Raw genomic sequence first — 20,210 nt, forward strand, 5'->3', positions numbered from 1 at the left:
ATAAATATGGAGATAGGAGTCTGGAGAAACTTGGAAGTAAGTAACTTATTTTTACAGCTGCTATGCAAAATGTAATGTTCTACAGTTCTCAGTATTCCTAACTTTGTCTAACATGGTTGAATATCCAAGCTATAATGAACAACATGGTTTTCAGCTTAGTTAAAAGCCTTTTCGTGGATCTCATGAATACCAATATCTGGAAAATAGTGAAACTGAACGATTATCACGTTAGTTATTCACAAAAGAGTGGTACTTTTTTTGTGTTTCTCAACATGATTTGATTTCTTAGTAATATGCCCATCCATCTGGGGACTGGCTGTCTCACTTTGCTGGCATGTGGCTGATGCAAATTAAGTTATAAAAGAGAAACTGCAAGAGCACCTGATCATCACTCAGACGTGTTTAAACTAAAGCTGATCAAGAAGGTTCAGTATGAAGAAACATTTCTGTTCTGAGAGGGTGTTCAAACACTGGAACAGGCTTCCTAGAGAGGTGGTTGATGCCCTAAGGCTCTCAGTATTTAAGAAGCATTAGGACAATGGCCTATTACATTATTTTATATTATATGAAAACTCTTTATTTCAGTTTAAATAGGATTTTTTTTCCCCTCTCTGGTGTGATTCTTAGTCTTTCTTTTGGCTTGCATGCCATGTCTCAGGCAAACTGCTGATTTTTGTTACTTTGAAGTTCAGATTCTACGTCTGAAATTGATATTTATATATGTTAAGCATTGTTATGTGGTTACAAGAGAGACTCCATCACTTTCCTGAAGTAACTTCTTTTTTGAAGTCTGGGCAAAATGAGTTTCTCTGTTTTGAGTGCAGCTTGTTCAGATCTATTAGGCAACACTTAAAGGAAGAGTGACTATGGTTTTTATAGCAAAGATGATTCCTTGCCAAAGATTGATCATGTCCCATTTGATAAAAATCTTGCTTAGGAAAATAATATCTTTCCTTTTCCTCGCTTTGCTGACTTGGAAATGCTTTCAGAGTGCTGCCACAAATACCCTGCCTGAGAGCAGGCAGAGGAGGGTCACAGATGAAGGAAGGCACAGAGCTGTAGAGGATGTAGGCTATATCTGTGCTGTCAGGGATAAAGCAGAGAAAAGCTTGCCCAAGGAAACACAAGGCTTTGAAAGTTAGCCTGTGTTTTGTGTCTCCTTGAGAGTACAATTTTTAAATGGATTCCCTGGCTTTGTAATCTCACTCAAAAACGAAATCAGCTGGAGAAATGAGGAAGCTAGATCTGTTTTCTAGCACCCTTACCTCTGTTTTCAGATAGTCCTTTTGTTAGACTTTAAGGAAACTGAATTCCTCAACAGTGTAAGTACAGTAAATCCAATTTGTTGCAGCTCTTTTATATTCTCACTGAAGGAGCTGGGAGATTAAAATGTAATGTTGGATCTCCTTGCTGAATTTCTTCCTTAGAATGTCAAAATTCAGAGTGCTAATCCTTCTTTCATTTTAAAGCTTTCCTGGGTCCTTTCTATCAAACCATAATTCACATTAGCCATGCTGTTATTTGTTATGCTTCCTGTGTGTCCTCTGACTCCCTCAAGTTTGAGGCAGCAGTTTTAAATCCTTACTATTGCAGTCTGGTTTCTTTTCTCCATTTGTCTAAACACTGTAGGAAAAAAAAAATGCACATTTTCACAGATGTCAAAACTGGTTTGTTTATGTGGTGTTTTGGATTTTATTTTTGTGGATTGCTTTCTTCAGAAGTTTGCTGTGATATTATACATCATTCTGTTCTACAAAGGTATGGATAGACAGCTGGAAGTTCTGTTTTCAGTCATGGGGAGACCTGTGAAGACTAATAAGCTCTGTTTGAGAGGATATTTACTAAGGCAAAATTGATAACCTGTGGAAGAAAAGCTGTCTGTTAAGAGTCTTCCATTTTCCATCAGAAAAGATCTGATAGTTGAAGAACAAAATGAAAAGTTGCTCCTTTTTCAGTAGTTTGGTTGCTAGTTAAGTTCAATATTTTTCAGTTGTCATTCAAGACCTACTATCTGATGAAACTGGTTGCATTGTGCCTATTCTCCTCCTCCAAAGGAGTCAGGCCTGGTTATTTGTCCAAGGTCACGAAGAGTGCCAGTCGTGCACTGCAGTAGTATTTTAATGAGCATATGCAAAGTTAATGTATTGTAGTGTGCTTTGATCCATTCTGGATGTCTGTATTCTGAAATGTAACTCTCCACTATAATTAGACTAGAACTCCAGAGTCAAGGTGTTGGTGTTGCTGCCAATGTCAGCTTATCCAAGTTACCCCAAAGGTTAAGGAGATCAAAGACTATGACATTGATGACAGTCATTTTATTACTGGAGGGTGTATCTCAAGATCTCTGGGAGGTAATAAAAGAGGACTAGAAAGACTACTGAAGAAGCTTCAAGGGGCTCTGTTCTGTGGCACAACTACCATTGCTGTTACACACGAAGATCTGTTGGCCAGCTGGGAAGAGTAAGAAGCTGTGGTGCACTAGGACACACCTGCTTTTTTGCACTGCAGCGGCTGACGTTAGAAAGTCTCCTGGGAACTATCTGCTCTGGCATCTAGTTTGGGGAATACTGTGTCTGTGCACAGGGCACAAACCTGAGAGAGGTGATATATTTCAGCATCAAAATCTACTGGTAAGTAATTCATTTTCATACCTGCTGATCTAATTTCTCAAAGTCCAATGACATCCCAGTCCAGACAGCTCACTGTCTTGCTACAGTACAGACAATGCTTAAGAGTTCTTTAATTTCACAGTTGCTTTTATAGATTTGAGTTATATTCATGTATGCTATCAATTTGAGTTTGCATTCCATATTTCCTATCCCAAGTAAATGTTTTTAAAGCTTGTTCTTTTTTATTCAATTGTTTTTTGATTATTTTTTTTTAAGCCTTTATTTTCTCTCTTTACTTTTCACTATTTGAGTAGTTTTTGAACTGGAGCACTCATCTGATGTAATTCCTTTTCTTAGTCTGTTTGATTTATTTCCTGTCTTCATCTGCTGGTAGGAGGGCAAATTGCCACCTGGACTGTCATTTTCTGGATTTGGAGAAATTAAACTTGCAGGTAAGAAATTACTGATTTTTCATAGGTGTAATTGGAAAGAAAATTGATTTTCTGTTTATTAAAGAAAAAAACCCATCTTTGTAAGTGGGTCTTTCAGAGTAAGTTTCCAATGGCATGAATCTGAATTTCATGGAGGGGATACCACAAATCTAATCTAGATGAAATGATACCAGAAATTTGATGTGGTTACCAAGTTAAGGCTTTTCTGTATCAGCTTGGGCTAAACTTGAGATTAAGTTTTATTTCTTTTGTGTTTAAATTCTCAGAGGTTGCATAGTGAGTGACCAAAGACAATCACTTTTCTATATAATTTCTATTCTGGGTGCAGGAACCCAATACAGGCTGTTTTCTGTCCCCATCCTCCACTGTGAATGAGCAAATCAAGTCACATCACAGTTACAAGGTGCATAAGCCTTAGATGTCTTAATTCAAAGGAGCCATTTCTTACCTTGAAGAGATAGCTGAGCTGCCAAAATCAATGTTAGTGCAAACAGAACTGAAATAACTTAAACTTCAGTTTTAAAAAAAGCTGCAAAACATGTATTCAATTGACCATTTCAATGATCCATTTTCAGAGTGGCTCCTCCATGGTTGTAGCAGCACAACTGAAAACGCAGCATAGTGTGGAACAGGGATGGAAGTGAGCAGTAATTTATCAATTGTGTTTATTATTACATGTGTACCTTGCAGAGTGATATTCTGCTTGTGCTTAATAAATCACCTCCAAATAATGAGTTGTGGTATAACTCAAAGTAATAAAAGCTGAGAACCAGTAATTCTGGAGAATACCTGACAAAGACAGGGCCGGTAAAGATTAGTGGAGAAGGATGTTTATCAGAAGACTTCACCAATCTCATTTCTCCCTGCTTCTTAAATACACAATTGAAGGATAGAAAGTCAAAAGCATGCAGAGATATTTCTAGGAATACCTGTATAAACCTGGTGTTAATAGTCTGGCTGTTGCTGTTGAGTAAAAGTAAGCAATTTAGAAGCCTGGAGGGAAAGTATGGATCAGAGCTTCAAGCAGACACTTATTCCTAACTTGGGAGTGTGTTAACATTGGTTAATGAATAATCAGTATTCATTTGTAATAGACAGAAGTCCATGAGCAGGATGTTTTTACTGAATGTTTTTCTTAGTAGTATTTTGAATTTGTACGGATTTTTGTTTAATGCATTAAAAAGACCCCAAATCAAACACTTTAAGTGTCATAAACAGGGTATCCTGGGCTAACATGGTGAGAGTGTGTATATTCTGCTTGTCTTATATCTGTGCATTATGGAAAAATGTATGTTGTGAAGTAATAGAAAGGATATTTGACCATTTTAAAAGGAATGTGTTGAAAATACGTTGTCTCCAGCATCACTGATGCTTCACTCCTGTAATAAGCCACAACGAGCATTTTGCAGAGTCTGCCACACTTACCATTATTCAGGAAGAAAATTGGAACTGATCAGGGCACAAATGTTGAGAGCAAGAGAAAAAAATCATTATTTTCTTCCTGCAGATTACAGGAGAGCTTCTGCTGCTTTTTGACAAGGTGATTATAAAGGGATAGAAGTTATAGTAGGTGGAGAAGACACCAGTTAGAGGATGGTGGGCAAAAAAGAATCACAGGATTTCACACAGCCAAGAATTTAGTCATGCCTAGGTTAGGTGATGTACTGTAAATCAGTTGAGCTCCCCTGCTGTCATAAATTCTTGCATATTATCCCTACTGTGCACCAAACTTACTGCACTCGACTAACCATGTTAGCCCAGGATGCCCCGATCAGCCACTTCTCACACGCTGCTTTCCTTCCACGAACAACATAATTAAGATGCACTGTATCCTCCATGTCCTGCTTTCCTTCCTGAGATGATTACATTTAGAAGCCATTGTTCTTGCTGTCTTGTTGACATTCAAGTTTTCCATCTCCAATCTGAAGAAAAGGAGTTAACGGTTTGTTGTATGTCACTTGCTGTCACTCAGACTTCCATCATGTTTCCTTCTTTAACATCTCTCAATAATAAACCCTTTTGTGTCCCTTTTTCTTCTTCCCTTTTTGGAACATCCTTGCTTCTAATCCTGTGTTCAGTGGCTTTATTGTACTGTCTTACAAACCTTATATTGCATCATCCTTAAATCATCACAGTTACCAAACCAATAGAACAATATCTATTTAAAACCAGAACTGCACACTTGTGATCTTCAGTGTTACTCTTTTGTTCCATATAAGTTATGAGGTAATAGCCTTCATAAAATCTAGGCTTTGAGTCTTGGTTTGCATGCATTCAGGTCATTCTGGTTTCCAGGTGGTGTTTCTTGCCAGCAGTTTGTTCTCAGGAACAGAAGGAATGGAATAAAATCTCTTTGCAAGCAGGCTGTTAGAGTTCAGTGTGTTTTACTGCAAACAGCATTTTGTATAGAAGTTTATAATGACATTATCTCAACTTCTGATGATTTTGAAACGTTTCCTAGTCAAGGCCCTAAGAGCTCAGTAGTTATTATATATGTGTGGAAATGACAGAAAGCAATAATTTTACATTTTATTCTTTAATATTTCATGAAACTTGTCCATTTCACAAATATCCCCTTTTGCCATCCAATTCATTTCTTATTTTTGCTCCACAAAGAATTTATTGTCCTTTTTTTGCTCTGAAAGCCTTTATATGTCAAACCTATTTTTCTATACAGGCAGATAAAGAAGTTTTAACAGTAATAGCTTTTTGGTTAAACATAACCAAGAGTAAACATAGAGGAAAGCTCATAATCTTCATTGCACTCATTGTGATCATTAAGAAAAGTCTTGCTTGAAACCCTGCAGTATCACAGCCTCGAATCCAGAACTAGTTACAGTGTTTTTATTCTGAGCATCAAGGATGCTACTGTAGAATTTTCACCTGTGTTGGATAAAATCTGCCTCGATTGTCCTTTGAGAGCTTTTAACACCCTCTTTAAGGGTGGTGTGTGCTGTTGTGGACATGGTTTCATGGTGGACTTGGCAGTGCTTGATTTATGATTGGACTCAAGGACCTTTTCAACCTCAACGATCCTCACAGCTTAATACTTTGACTCTTAAAATAAGTCTGGTTAATATGCATACAAGGATATTGCCTTTGTTTATCTTGAGTGCAAGCAGTGCCTCTAAAAAGTCTTTGCTGTAGTGGAATCTCATGACATTTTAAAAATGGCAGCAAGAGAGCAAATAGCTACATAATCTACAAGGCTGACAAAATAGGTGGTAACTACCCACACCTGCTGGGAATACTTTGCCTAAATTTGTATTGCCTGCACTACTATTTCATATATGCTGAAAGTTGTGTTTGGACTGATTTTTATGTATTCAAAGATGTTTTCACATATTCTTAAAGATACAAAATAAAAGCATAGAAGGACAGAGGAGAACATGAGCATGGTGGAGTAGTTTAAGTAATGTTCTACTGGGACTGTCTTTAACTCTTGTTACACTAAGAGCCCTGGAGCAGTTTGATTAGTCTTTTCTGTGTGGACAAAAAACATCTGAAACAAAGGTGACATTTCAGGTGGTTTCAGCATAAAGATTTGTAGGAAAAGCCTCAGTATAGAAACCTATGTAAAATGTCAAAATTCCACTATTGGCAACTTGACAAAAACACTCACCTACAGACATCTTTGCTCTGCATCTTTGTTTAATGATACCTTCACACTCCTGTTGTGTGGTGGTAACATCAGCAGTTGTCCAAATGGCAATTTAGATGCACATTTGATATGTGGATGAATTTGCATTTAGTTACTGTGTTGCATAGTTGCTGGTATAAGCTGTGGCCCGTTACAAAGCTTCTATGGAAGTGTAGTAGTCGTCCTTCTGAATAAGGAGGTGATGTAGTGTCCCTGGCTAACCTCATGAGAACTTTCTAGATCAATATTTCAGTTTCCTCAAATCAACAAGCCTTTAATGCTTGATGTACCCCATGGGATTAGGGGAATTACATGGGGAAGTGAACATCATACAAGATACTTGATGTGATTGAGAGCTTTAGGTTATAAGTGGCTGCTCCACTTGGAGAGGAGGGTGAGAGGGGAGATCCCAGGGTAGAAAAGTTGATTGTTTACCTGCATGAATGCTGGGGAAACTTGTCATCTTGAAACAAGTTTCCTGAAAGTAGTTTTATTCACTGTGGTGCTTCACAATCTTCTCTTAAAACTGCTATGTGTGTGTCTCTTCTCTCGAACTCAACTATTACTCAACTCACTCTTGTCTTACCTTGTTTTGTGGGAAATGTTGGATCTTTGGATGGTGGTGTCTAAACAGTTTCAGATACCACCAGAATAAAAACTGCATTGTACAAATAGACCTGTTTACTGTGTTATTTGTGAATTCACATATATATATATCTGTGCCATGAATAGTTAGTTAATTTGCTACTGAGTTTGGTTTTTCAGATAACAACATGGCATTTGGTTTTGAACTCCTGAGTACATTTGGTATGGAGATATATAACATTAGCTATTTGCTTCAGGCCAGAGACAGTCAGACTTCTTGTAAAGCAGCATTTTAGTATTGCCTGGTATTTTGTGGATTGGAGGATTTATGGGTTAACAAGCAATGTTACTTTTGTTTCTAGCAGTAGAAGGATAGGCTGGAGTTTGCCTTGTACTATTGTGAAAAGGCTGACCTATGTGCTAGCTTTTACCTGGAAGCATATAATGGAATTAACATGTCTGGATTTCAGTTCATTCTGAAAGTATGGGGGATGGAGAAGGTTCAAATGACAAAAACAGGGGAGGAGGAAGGACAAGACACTCCCACAGCTGGTTTGCATAAAGAGTCTAATTGAATACTTTTCAGTCAGTTTGAGTTGCTTCCCCTAGGAAAAATGAACAATTTAAGATGCTTTATGAAAATTGCCATCTATTGGTCACTCAAAGTAGAACATCAACTCAGTCAGGACTGTTTGCCCTGTTTTTCTTTCTGTGCCTTAAGGAATTGCATTTATTAGATAGAGATTTACTGCTTTTTGTATTCACAGGACTGTGCTAAAGAATAACGACTTGAGATCAAGACAAGAATTAACTACTCACCTCACCAATCAGTGGCCTTCCCCAGGAGCTCTGGATGTCAATGCTGTTGCCTTGGACACTCTACTGTATAGAAAGCACAATCAACAGTGGGATGAGTAAGTTGAATATTTATGTTGATTCATCTTTGAAGAACAGGGAAACTCAAAATGATACATTCCCCTTAGCAAACTCTTCAAAGTATCCTGTTGGAATTGTGTGTTACAATGTACAAGGATCAGCTGGCAGAAAAAATCAGTTTCTCTTGCTTACCATAAAAATTTGCTTCCTTCAGATTAATAAAGGCAGAAGGGAGAGGAGAGATTGTTTTAGGAAGAAACAGTGTTTTAGGAAACAACAACAACAAAAGAATGGAGTGTTTAAGAGAACAAAGAATAACCACCTAGAGGTTGGGGGTTTTTTTAGAAGCTTTTTAAAAGAGAATTGAAGATACCTAGTTAGATCTTTAAGCGTGTTACTAATACATCCTACTTGCTTTCCAGGAAAAGTTTTCAAAGTCTGGACCAGCTTTCAGCAGAAGTTAGTCTTTCTCAGTCCTCTCTGGATCCAGGTCACTCACAAGATGGGAAACAGGATGGAATTAACCTGTTAAATGAAGGTACAGGGCCAGTCCAGTGGCTTAATTTTACTTTGTTGTTCATAGCTGTGATGTTCAGTCCCCATGAGATGAATTTTCAGTCTGAACAAAATGTGCATTGAGCAGCGTATTTTTTGTTGTTGTTAAGCAAATTGTTTCCATTTCCTGAAGGACTGTGCTTCAAATAAATGTGGATTTATGAAGATGCCCCCTCCCCCCAAAAAAAATCTAAGATCTAAGTTAAAACTTCAAATACGTTGCAAATCTTCCTTCTCTATCCCAGGGCCAGAGACAGCCCAGCTACAAGGAGGATCTTCTCTCCTCTTTCTGCTATAACTGGCTCAAATCTTTTGAGTTTCTTTATGCTTTCAGTTTCAGAAAAGAAAGATCAAAGGCACTGGATTTGCAACTACCATTGTCATGCTTGCATCTTGCATTCCCCATTTATCTGTGGAGATGCAGCCTGACAGTGTTTCTGTTAAAACAGAGAAAGGGACATGATATGAACTGTGCTGGTATTTAAATGTAGTACAAGCACATCCCTTCAAAACCTGTTCACTTCTCAAAGCTATGCTGCTCCATCTTGTGGGCAATTGTGAAAAGCAGAAAAATTCTGGGAGATATCTGAAACAGGAGCATTTTGGGTACAGAATGTAAATGGCTATAAAAATACTCTGTTTGTATCTCATCAGATGTTTACTTTTAATAGACAAAACAGAGCCTCAGTAGTTCATAACTGTAAAAGTTCTCGTTTCTAAACTATCAGGGATGTAAAATCTAGAACTTACATAGTCATAAAATGAATTCAAGTTAGCTTAGAGAAAGTGAAACAGGATCAGCATGGCTATTATGAAGAGTGTTCCTGTGCAGATGTACTTTCAGCTGGGTTTTGTTTGCAATATTGCTCATTTGAAGTTATGTTTTTTCTTCTGTAAATGAAGGTGTGACAAAACCACTGATAAGAACAGTTTAGGTTTTGATTTCAAGGCTCTGTCTTTAAAGGTAACATAACCTCTAAATTACTGAGGTTCATCGCTCCCTAAGCTTTAATATAATTTTGTAAGATGGTATGTGATCCTGCTGTTAAAATACCTCTGGTCTGTGTCTCAATATGGCACTTTCAATCAACAGATTCAAAGTAGCAAACTCTCCCATTACTATTAAGCCCCCTCACACAGATTTCTAGCTTCACTCTTATTGAAATGAAGGGCTCTGCCCAACAGTGTTACACTGCACTTTGGGTATTTGATATCCTCTAATTGAACATAATCTTTAAAGGGTAGCTTCTATGGGAATAAAGATTTATCTGAAGCAAAGACTTTGTAAAGAGCTGATCTACTTCATTCTTAAGGGAAGGCTATTCTGTGGCTTGAAAAAAGCTCAGGATAGATGAGATGTGGTTCTACTGGAACCATAAATGATGTTTTAAGAAATGAAACTTTATAGATGTGAGTTTTACAGAAATCTGGTGGACTGTTTTATCAATAAAATCTTGTGACCTGTGACCTTTTTAAGTTCATCTTTATTCTCTAGTTTAAGGTGATCTGTATTCTGCAGGTGAGCCAGGAGGATGAAACAGGGAGATGCTGGGAGATCAAATTGTTTAAAATGTAATTTATTAATGGAGTTGGCATGAAATCACTTGAATTCTGAGAAGGGAAGACTAATAAATTGTCCATTGTAGTCTTGTAGGAATGCTTCATGTTAACTGTCAAGTGTGTTTGGATGACAGGGCAGATACTTGCATTGCCACTCCTGCACTGTAGGCCTTTTTCCAGTGGCTGGAACCTAATGAACCTCAAATTATCAAGTTTTCATAAACAAAACATGTTTATTGTTAAAGGAATACATCCTGATTCCAGTTAATTCTACTCCTCTCTGAGGGATTTAAAATTCAGTCTCTGGTACTGATGTGTATTATTAACATCACATTCATTTATATACAACACACTAAAACTGTGCTTGTATTAGCAACCTCAGCTCACATGTAGTCAGTGGACCCTCTGAATCTCCTCCTTTGGAGACTGGCTGCAGCCCAGCCTGTAATGCATGGGTGGGGAACACCTGCATGGGGAAGATATGCTATAAATAACATGTCTTCTTAATTGCATTCATGAAGCAAAGTTGTGCTGAAGCATTCATATGTAATTCATAATAGGGTAGACAAAACAGTCTTTTCTGTTCCCTCTTTCTTGTGGTCAGGTCATCTTGTGCTGTAATGATTATTAGCTTACTTGTTTTTCTTAACAGGGAAGGAAGACACTCCATCGTTGCTTGGTCTTTGTGGCTCCCTTACTTCAGTAGCAAGCTACAAATCTCTCACAAGTCTGAAATCGAGTGAATATCTTGCCAGTCCCACAACAGAGATGACAAGTCCAGGCCTAACACCATCTTGAGTTACACACAAGAAGGAAGAGCTCTGTGCTGTGTGCATTTGGTTGATGTTCCATAAAATGACTTGCAATGAAGACTGCTGGTTCTAAGTTAAAAAAGCAAGCTGCTTTATTTTTCCTTTTCATCTTCTTTAATTAACAAATCATGTCAGTTTTCATTCAAACTTCTTTTTCCCTCAGAGGACTTTTCCGATTTTCTATTTTAGTCTTGAATTACTTAAAGCTCATGGTCAGGTACAAGACATAGAATCCAATGCTTATGACTGATTTTTAAAATGAAACACTAGGAAATCAGTCCCCTACTTAACTGCCATGACCTTTGTTTCTCCTCGCAATGGCCTGACCCTACTCTAGCCATGGTGCTTCTCTGCAGTGCTTTAATTATCTATCGACTCTTGCAGAACAGACAAGGAATCCTTAACACCAGTCTTTGTAGGCAAATAAATATTTTACCTAAAAAAAAAAAAATCCAGCTTTTCATCTGTGTACATTGCATAGGACCTCAAATAGCATATTTAACCTATCAATTGCTCTTCTCAAATTGACTCAGTGTTAGATTTTTGCATTCCTGTAAGTATCGTGGCACTTAGGAGATGCCTGAATCGCACTGAAGAATCACACTGAAACACTTACTAATTCTTCAAGTTGCATGTGAATAACAAATGTAAGCTGATCACCTAAATGGAGCATACTTAGCAATTTGTAAATGTTGAGGAAATGCTTTTTGAGTGGCCTGAGTTACAGATAATCAAACATTACATAAGAAATGTCTTGTTTTATCAGCCTTGCTGGAAAGACGGGGACTAAGGATGGTGGGGTTAGCTAGCACCTTGGGAAGGTGGGATGTGTGTTTTATTTGCAAGATCCCAAGGAGGGTGAAAAAGGGGAAACAAAGGCAATGTAATGACAGTATTCTCATGTTAAAAGGTTTTTTTCTCATTCCTGTAGTAGTGCAAATAGGTATTTTTCTTAATCAGGTAATAGGACAGAACTTAAGGCAGTTCTCTCAAATTACTTGCCATTGGTTTGAATTACTGATTAAAAAACATAATAAAGGGAGACATTTTTTAAATGAAACTATCTCTCCAGGTTACCCTGTGGTTGCCAAGTTTGCAAAGGAATTTTTTTGAATTGCAAACTGTATTCTTAATTCTTTGTAAGATACAATGGATCCTTTCTCTATGAATTTTGCTAATCGAGGGAACACTTACCGGTACGATCAGTAACTTTTTAAACAAGCCTGAAATGCATGTAAGTATGTTGTATTTATAAGTACTAGGGAAAATGCTTTTTTGTGCCAAAGAAGTTTCATGAATTGTTTACATGAGTAGCTGCAATACAAGACAGATTTCTAACTGTTGCTTACTCTTAGGTGTTCACAGCGTGTCACAACACTCAGTACGGTTTTAGTTGATTCGCCTCTCGTAAGGGTACCTTGGCACTACTACTTTAATCTGGTCATCTTAGGGTGGGCTTGAAAGAAAGGATTTATTCTTACCTTTACTGAAAACTACAGGAAGCCTTTGTTAAGTATGGGGCTATGCACCTCTGGAGCTGAAGGCACTGCTGGATTTAGCTGGAGGAGGTTCAGGATAGCTCTCCTCAACTCTCCAGCCTGCAGCGCTGGAGCTCGTTGCGTCCGTGGCAGAGCAAACGATTACTGATGCCATTTGAATGCAGCTTAGGCAAAATCCACCAGACCTTATCTTTCAAGCCCTCACGTACCCACCCAGTTAATTTCTCTGTAACGAACTCTGACCATTAAATCCTTTCCTACCCTATCAGAATGTCCATTATTTCATGGAACTTTCGTTGTTGTTATCGCCTTAAGCACCTGTTCTCTCTCTCATGGCAGTTGAGTAACATTAGTAAGTGCTGATTTGTAAACTAGAGCTGCATTTTTACTACAAATACAACGAGGGAATCCAGATCCCATCCTGCATCAAGATCCCATGATTGAACTGTTCTTGTTTGCTGTTAATCACCCCGACGTCCCACTCTTGTCGGTGTTTTGGATGGGGTTATAACCATGATCTTCAGTCATGTTTGCTGATGGCTCTTTTCTCGGAGCTACTGCTGTGAAATCCATGTGTCACTTAACTGAAGTCTTTTCTGTAGTCTGACACCGCTGTGAGTTCCTGGGTGTCATTTTGTGCATGGTTAGTCAGTTGTGTGTGTCTTCAGTTCTGAACATTAATCATTTTTCCAAAAATCTGGGAATAAAAAGCAAGCCCCAACTGTATGTTCTGTTGCCTTGACGTCCCATGAATGTTGCATGTAAATTAAACATTTTGTATCATCGCTAATTCCTCTGTTTTGTCTCTGTTTTAATCACACAGCACAGGATAAGACCACTTGGCAAATTACAGTAGTACTGAGCTTTCCAGCAAATTCTTTTCTCCCAAACGAGAGAGACTTTGTCGGTGGTGTTGATGTATTTCATTCAATGTGGTCCAAAACCTGCTGTTGCTATTCTATTCCTCTTAGGTCTTATTTTGAGTTTCTAGTGTAAACATTACTTTCAAAACCCACAGTGTCAGTCATGTCCCTGGGGCATGACCTCCTGCCTGTGCCATGTGCTCTAACCTTGCACCCAACTTCTTTACTAGAGTGTTTTTCAGTGTGTGATGAGGTTTCACCAAGGCCAAACACATGTGAGGATACTTTCTTCATAGCAGAACAGGATTGAAGTTCACTCCATGGGTAAGTTGGTGTCTTAATGACCCGACTACTGTGTTGCTTTTGTACCAGCACACCCCCACATTTAAAATAAATGAAAGAAGACATAGCGTGAGGGGAGTTAAAAAGTAATTTCTATCTTTAAAATCATACAGAGGAAGCTCTGATTCAGTCAGTCAAGTGCCTGTGGGCAAGGAAGATGCTGCAGCTGTCCCTGCCATATGTGAGCACCACTCCGTAGCAGACAGCAGCAGTGTCTATGGCAGGAAACTTAACTGTGCTCTTCCCTTCAGATAGAGAGGCAGCTGAGTCAAACTGGCCGGGATCCACCGCTGCTTCTGCCAGCTACCTCAGCCCTCAGAGCCCCATGATCCCACACAAACCGTGGCTGGGGAATGCTCCCTGTTGGGAGCCTGCTCCTACTTGGGAGCAATGTGACAGTGACAGCCTGCACCTCCCAAAAGTATGTGAGGAAGCATATCTCCAGGCAGTTGCCTTCAGTGCCAGCACTTGCTTGAATTTTTTGAGAGTGCTGCCTTCAATTAAAAAGCCACTGCAGCAGCAGTCAAGGTATTCACCCTTCTCTCTGGGTTTCTAATAAGAACAATGGACTTTTTCCAGTCTGACCTAAAGCATCCTTTCATTTTAAATAAAGCTGAGAAGCCAAAGCCTGCTTTATAATATTGCATTTGTACAAGGGGCAGAGCTGTAATACCAAATATGCACAGAATGAGACATGTATTAAGCAGGAATAAAGAAGTGTGTATTGAATTAATTCTGTATCAACCTCCTTATGAAGGAATAACCATATCATACAATGGGAAACCCAAAACATTTGCTAAGTCATTTTAAATACCCAACAAATATGTTTAGTCAGACTGAAAATGAACACAAGGGCAGTGGTTATTCTTCATTGCTCTGTCCAGCCTCACTTTTCCCCCCTTTTTATCATCACTGAAGAAATAGCACCTCTTCTTTCTTTCTTTCTTTCTTTCTTTCTTTCTATTTTCCTCTCCTTTCTTCCTTTTTTTCTCCCTAGCTGAAAGAAAAGTCACAAAATCTTCAACAATGGTTTAAGGCTGGTATGTATTTTATTACTTTTAAGAGAAAAGTTGATTTATGCTTTGTGAAACAGCTCAAAATGAAGTTGTATTTAGTTACCAAATATAATGGCTTAAGTTCACTGGGGATACTAGAAAATGCCTTGTTAGATTCAACTTTGGCATAACTTTCAGTGTATATTTTGACTTGATACAAATCCAGTGGAGAACTAAGGATGTTGGCTCATTTCTTCATTTAAATGAGAAAAGAAAGACTTCCTGTGTTTGTATGTGCTGATCATTATGGCACAAGCAGGAACAACTTTAAACAGCCGTGGAATGGCACCTGCCCAGAAGAGAACAGAAAGCATTCACCATCAGTTGTTTCCTGACTGAAGCACTGTAGAACCATGTAGTGTCATGATATATTGATACCAGAGCATGTCACTGTGGAACTGGGATTCTACTGGTCCACATTCCTTGAACCACTGGAATTACTGGCTGTAGGTATTACCACTGTGCTAACCTTACACACTCACCCATGCTGTGCTGGGGGCCTGCCTGCCTTAAGTCCAACATGTGTCTCTCTTCACACAGCTGGAGCACCTTGACCTGTGGAGCTGTTTTCTTGAGCACAGAAGAGGTGGTCCTGAGGCAGACTGTGTCCCTCCCCTACCTCAGTACAAAGTTGCTGCTCATGTGGGACAAGCAGAGCTTTGTCACCTCTCAGGTGGGCAAACGAGGTTCAGGAAGCCCTGCATCCCAAAACACATTAGGTCAGGGAGGAAAGGGCTCAAGCACCTCTGCCAATATGTATGTGTCTCAGCTCTTAAAGCTACTTGTTAAGTAAAAAGTGTAACTCCTCTGCCCCCTAAGACATAGAGCACCCTTACTAAAATGGAAGGATCCTGGTCACATGTGTTAACAATAGAATTTAGGCAATAACTGTCTCCCACTACAATCAACTATGATCTTGTCAGAGGAGTTCAGCCTACCTAGCAGTAGGAAAACATCCCTGAAACCACTTGTCTGTGCTTAGACTTCTATTTCCTTTCTACTTTGAGCACAGAGCTAGTGCAGATGACACGTGACCTGTGGAATACTTGAGTTCCTCTAGAACAGCAACAGAAAGTCAGGCAGAATCCCCTCAGTCATCTCACCTACTGCCATAGCGGCCCATCAAGAGAACATCTCTACGCTCCATTATTCACATGTCAAGACCTAAACATAAGTATCCTAACCTATGAACTTCATTCCACCCAAAAATTCACACAAGAGACCCCAATGAAGCAATGCAATGACATCAACACTGTTCAGTATCCTGGGTTTGGAATGTCTCTTACTGTTGTTCATTTCAGTAGGAACTACTATGGGCTTTTATCTCGGTATCATATTCATCTCAGTATCTTGTCATTTCCCCCTTAGGCTGCCAGTCACTGATGACAACATGTGTTCATTATGAAGGACTTCTGTGCATGGCAACACTAAAGGACTGCCCCAGCCATCCCACCAAACAAGATGACAGCGGCCGATGCCATCAGGTAGACTTGCCGACGACACAAACACACGGGAGTCTTTTCCCTACAGCCTGGGAGAAGGGCATGGGGTGAGCTGAACAGCAAGTACTAGGAAGTAAGAAAGCTTAAGGAGATGGGCATCCTGAGGCAGACACACAAGAAGTCAGTGCACTGTGCAACTAGGAGCATGTTATACCATTCAAGGTTGGATTTTCCATCTCCAGTTGCCATACATAGAAAGAAGTAAAACACTTTAAAAAGAGTGTAGTTACAAAGTGTTACTGGGTTAGTCTGGTGATACTTGGGCTAGTAAATTATTGATAGAACTATCTGAATGCACAACTAAGACAAAGTTTCACTCCCAGGTAAAGATTTGCCTTTGTTTAACAAACGATAATGGTGCTTCACAAAAAGATATGGACTGGTAATTAGAATTCTTGAGGATGGGTAATCAGCTTGATCATTCACACTGTGAATATCCATTGGCACTGTCATGAGAGGCTGGAAACTCTGATTCTCTCAGCTCTTGTCATACATGGTGACAATCCCAGCCTGCCTTTGTCCATACTGAGATACACAGAGTAGGAAACGCCTGTCATCACCTGAGCTTCCTCTTAATTCCTGCTCAGCCACAATATAGAAAAGGGAGAGAAGGCAGACAGTGAGTCTGCTTGTGGGTGGTAGGTCTCAAAGAACTCCATTAACTGGTAATCACAGCACAACAGGCATGTGCACTCCCAAAATGTAGCACAGTAACCTCCATATTCATATTTACTTGAATATTTGTGCAGTAAGCAGCATAAAGCAAAACTTATAAGCATGAGCCACAAAATGCATTTTCTTGTAGGAAGCAGAAGGTATCAACAAATCACCAAATAGAGTGTAACCATATGAACACCCTCTCAAATGATAGAGATTCTACTAGAGCTTGAAAAGGCCCAATAAATTTACAGGTTGCTACTTAAATATTATTTAGATGTACAGTTTTATAGAAATGTAAGATGTTCTTACCAATGTGCCTTTGAAATAGCCAGGTATTGTATACCAGGCTTTGCTCTCCCCATTCTACAAACATATACATGATCCATAAAGCCATTGGAGTATACATAACACTTTCCTAATAATCTGATGTATAAGAATACAGTTAATGCTTATAAGATTGTTTTCACTCAGCAGCAATTTCAAATTGAATAGAACATCAACACAGATTTATCTCTGGATAGACACAGAGGGGCAAAATATTCTTGGAAGTCAGTGAGTACCAGAATAAATGAAACTGCCCTCATGGGCTCCAGAAAACATGTACTACCATTTGCTGAATGCTGAAATGAACACAAGACCTGAATGCAAACATTGTATGTAACTATGTGAACATCTTTCAGACTTTGACATCCTTTATTAAGTAGCCCCAGCATCCACATTACAAGTGGAGGTATCATATCTTAGATTAGACTGTATTTATACTAGATCATCTTCTCTACTTGTTTTTTATTTCTTCTATATCATGTACCTGTTGAATACAATATCACTGCCATTACAAAAACATACTTTGAGCTTCACACCTTGAGATTTCTGAAGGGTTTAGAATTTAGTCAATGAACAGGATAGAAGACAGAAGTATTTTTCCTGATATACAGCAAGTATATAAGACTGCAAATATTCATCTCCACGCACAACCTGGAACACCAGTCATTGCCTTTCCTTTTAAATCTCATTTATTATTTACAACTAAACAATAGGAATCATTGGCATATCTTTGAGTGCACGGTATCTTCATATATTTAGAACCCAAGTGGCAAGGGACTTTGCTAAGACTTACTATTTTTCAAGTCCCTGGATTCTAGAGGAGATGAACTTTGACATAGCATCATGATCCCATAAGCCCTCTGATGAAATAGTTATTTATTAATAGGGTTTTTTTCTCTGTAACTCACCTTAGGAATAGGTGTACCTTCTGCCACAACTAAAACACTAAGACAGACAGAAAAAGCCTGTTTAAAATGGTATGTATTTATGGGATTTTTTTCCTCACTGTGTCTGTTAACTGGCACATTCCTTCTTTAGCAATTCCAGTATTTATTGCAGTGTTGCTTTCCCCCCCTACTTACGCTGAAAAAAACAAATGGAGTTATTGTGAAACAAATGAAAACATTCTGTAGCTCAACCTTAATGATAACTATCAGCTAAATGCAACAGCAAAAAGCAAACTGTGTCCTCCACTAAACTACACATTTATTTACCTTTGGAGAGAATGGATTGCTTTGGGCTTGCAGTCGAGTTTTGATAACATCAAGAGGAGTTACTAAAATTAAATAGAAGTCATTTAGAAACACCCCATATGACCTGAAATGTAGAAGCAGACAGATGTCTTAGCCTGAACTTAAAAAACTCTTTTTTTCCCAGAAGGAAAAAAAGAAGAGAGCTGTTTTACAATGTTATCAGAGGGAAAAAAGAACTACAAGTCCTCACTGTTTGCAAGTGACCATATGTATCTTTTCTAATTTACTAACAGTTGCACAGACACAAAGCTCATTCAAAAACCATTGTGTAATCTTGTTTGAAAGTGCTAAAACTTATGCAGTTATGCTCTGCTGCTGACTTTTCCAAGTGGCATAGTACAAGGCATATGAGATCAGATTTTGGCCTCAAGCATCTAAAATACTACGGTCCTTTCCAGGTGTTTATTATTTTTCAATAAACTGATCTTAATAGCAACATTCAAAAGAAAAATGGTAAACTCATGATGTACTTTCCTTCTTTACTGTGTTCAGACAAGACCTAAAACTTTACACATGTTGAGAAGTAAATAAAGGTTTAGTGAACACTTCATTGCTCCAAATCCAGACCTTAAAATTTTTACAGGCCTAGAATTGTTGAACATTGCAGTGGCTGGTCAGCTGGACCAGCATCTACCTGTTTCTACTGACCAGTTTCCTACATACAATCAGACAGTGCCCTCTGAGTCTCCAAGGAATCCAAAATACCTACACAGTTGATAGCAATGATACAGAACCTACAACCTTACTATTAAGCTGCAGTTGGAGGCTAAGCCAAATGCTCACTCCAGCACATCTCCCTGAACACATGCCTATGCACACACAAATGGCTCACACCTTAGCTCTCTACAGATGCCTCTCAGGTGACTAACAGGAGCTTGAATACTTGTCTCACATTTCCATAGATAAATGTAGGGATCTAAATGTCACTCCTGTAGCTCAATTCATGTGCTTAAAATTCAGCTTCTAACATTTTAGCCACTCACATGTACTCTGTCTTGTGTCCCAGCTCCCACAATAAAAGGCTTTGACAGCACAGCACAATAGAATGTTACTGCTAAAGTGGTAACGTGAAGAGGACACCTCACAGGGGCCATCCTTGCAGGACTTGTGTCTTGTAGTGTAAAGCTGACTTTTATTGAAAATCTGCTTTTAAGCAGCAGGAAGCATGGAAATTAATTTTTCTTATGACTTTTGTTTCTTGCAGAAAGCAAGCAATGAGTTACTGCATCAAGAGGAAAACAGACAGAAACAAAAAGATACTAAAAATCATTCTTATTTTCAGAAATGGTTAAAGATTATCAGGGATGAGAAAGTTTTCCATGAATCATATTTGCAAAAAGACAACAAATTATGAGAAAACTGTTCAAAAGAATCCTTGTTGAACAGTAGAAATTTATAAGCCACATATATAGATATTCAGACATCATGCTGAGTCAAAGTGAAGAGTAATCACTTTGCAAAGATTCTCTCTGTGGCAAGCTTAATGGGCCTTACCAAATAACGATGCAATTATAGCTCCACATCAAGAAACTATTGCTTGGTGAATAATGGTTGTTTTATCTAAGTTGCTGTCACTCATTTTAGCCATGTTTTTATTCCTGGAGAAAAAAAAACCTGTCAAGG

General features: G+C 38.6%; 1 protein-coding gene across 1 annotated transcript in view; it reads left to right on the plus strand.

Moving 5' to 3' along the window:
- Positions 1 to 11,148, plus strand: part of RUNDC3B (RUN domain containing 3B) — a 37,813-nt gene extending 26,665 nt beyond the window's left edge. The window contains exons 9-11 of the mRNA XM_061996538.1: positions 8,054 to 8,200; positions 8,585 to 8,700; positions 10,930 to 11,148. Coding sequence (XP_061852522.1) covers positions 8,054 to 8,200; positions 8,585 to 8,700; positions 10,930 to 11,075 — 409 coding nt within the window. The 3' untranslated portion in view covers positions 11,076 to 11,148. The remainder of the gene's footprint in view (positions 1 to 8,053; positions 8,201 to 8,584; positions 8,701 to 10,929) is intronic.
- Positions 11,149 to 20,210: the final 9,062 nt, after the last annotated feature.

This window comes from Colius striatus, chromosome 5, assembly GCF_028858725.1.
Source record: "Colius striatus isolate bColStr4 chromosome 5, bColStr4.1.hap1, whole genome shotgun sequence".
NCBI classification, from domain to species: Eukaryota; Metazoa; Chordata; class Aves; order Coliiformes; family Coliidae; genus Colius; species Colius striatus.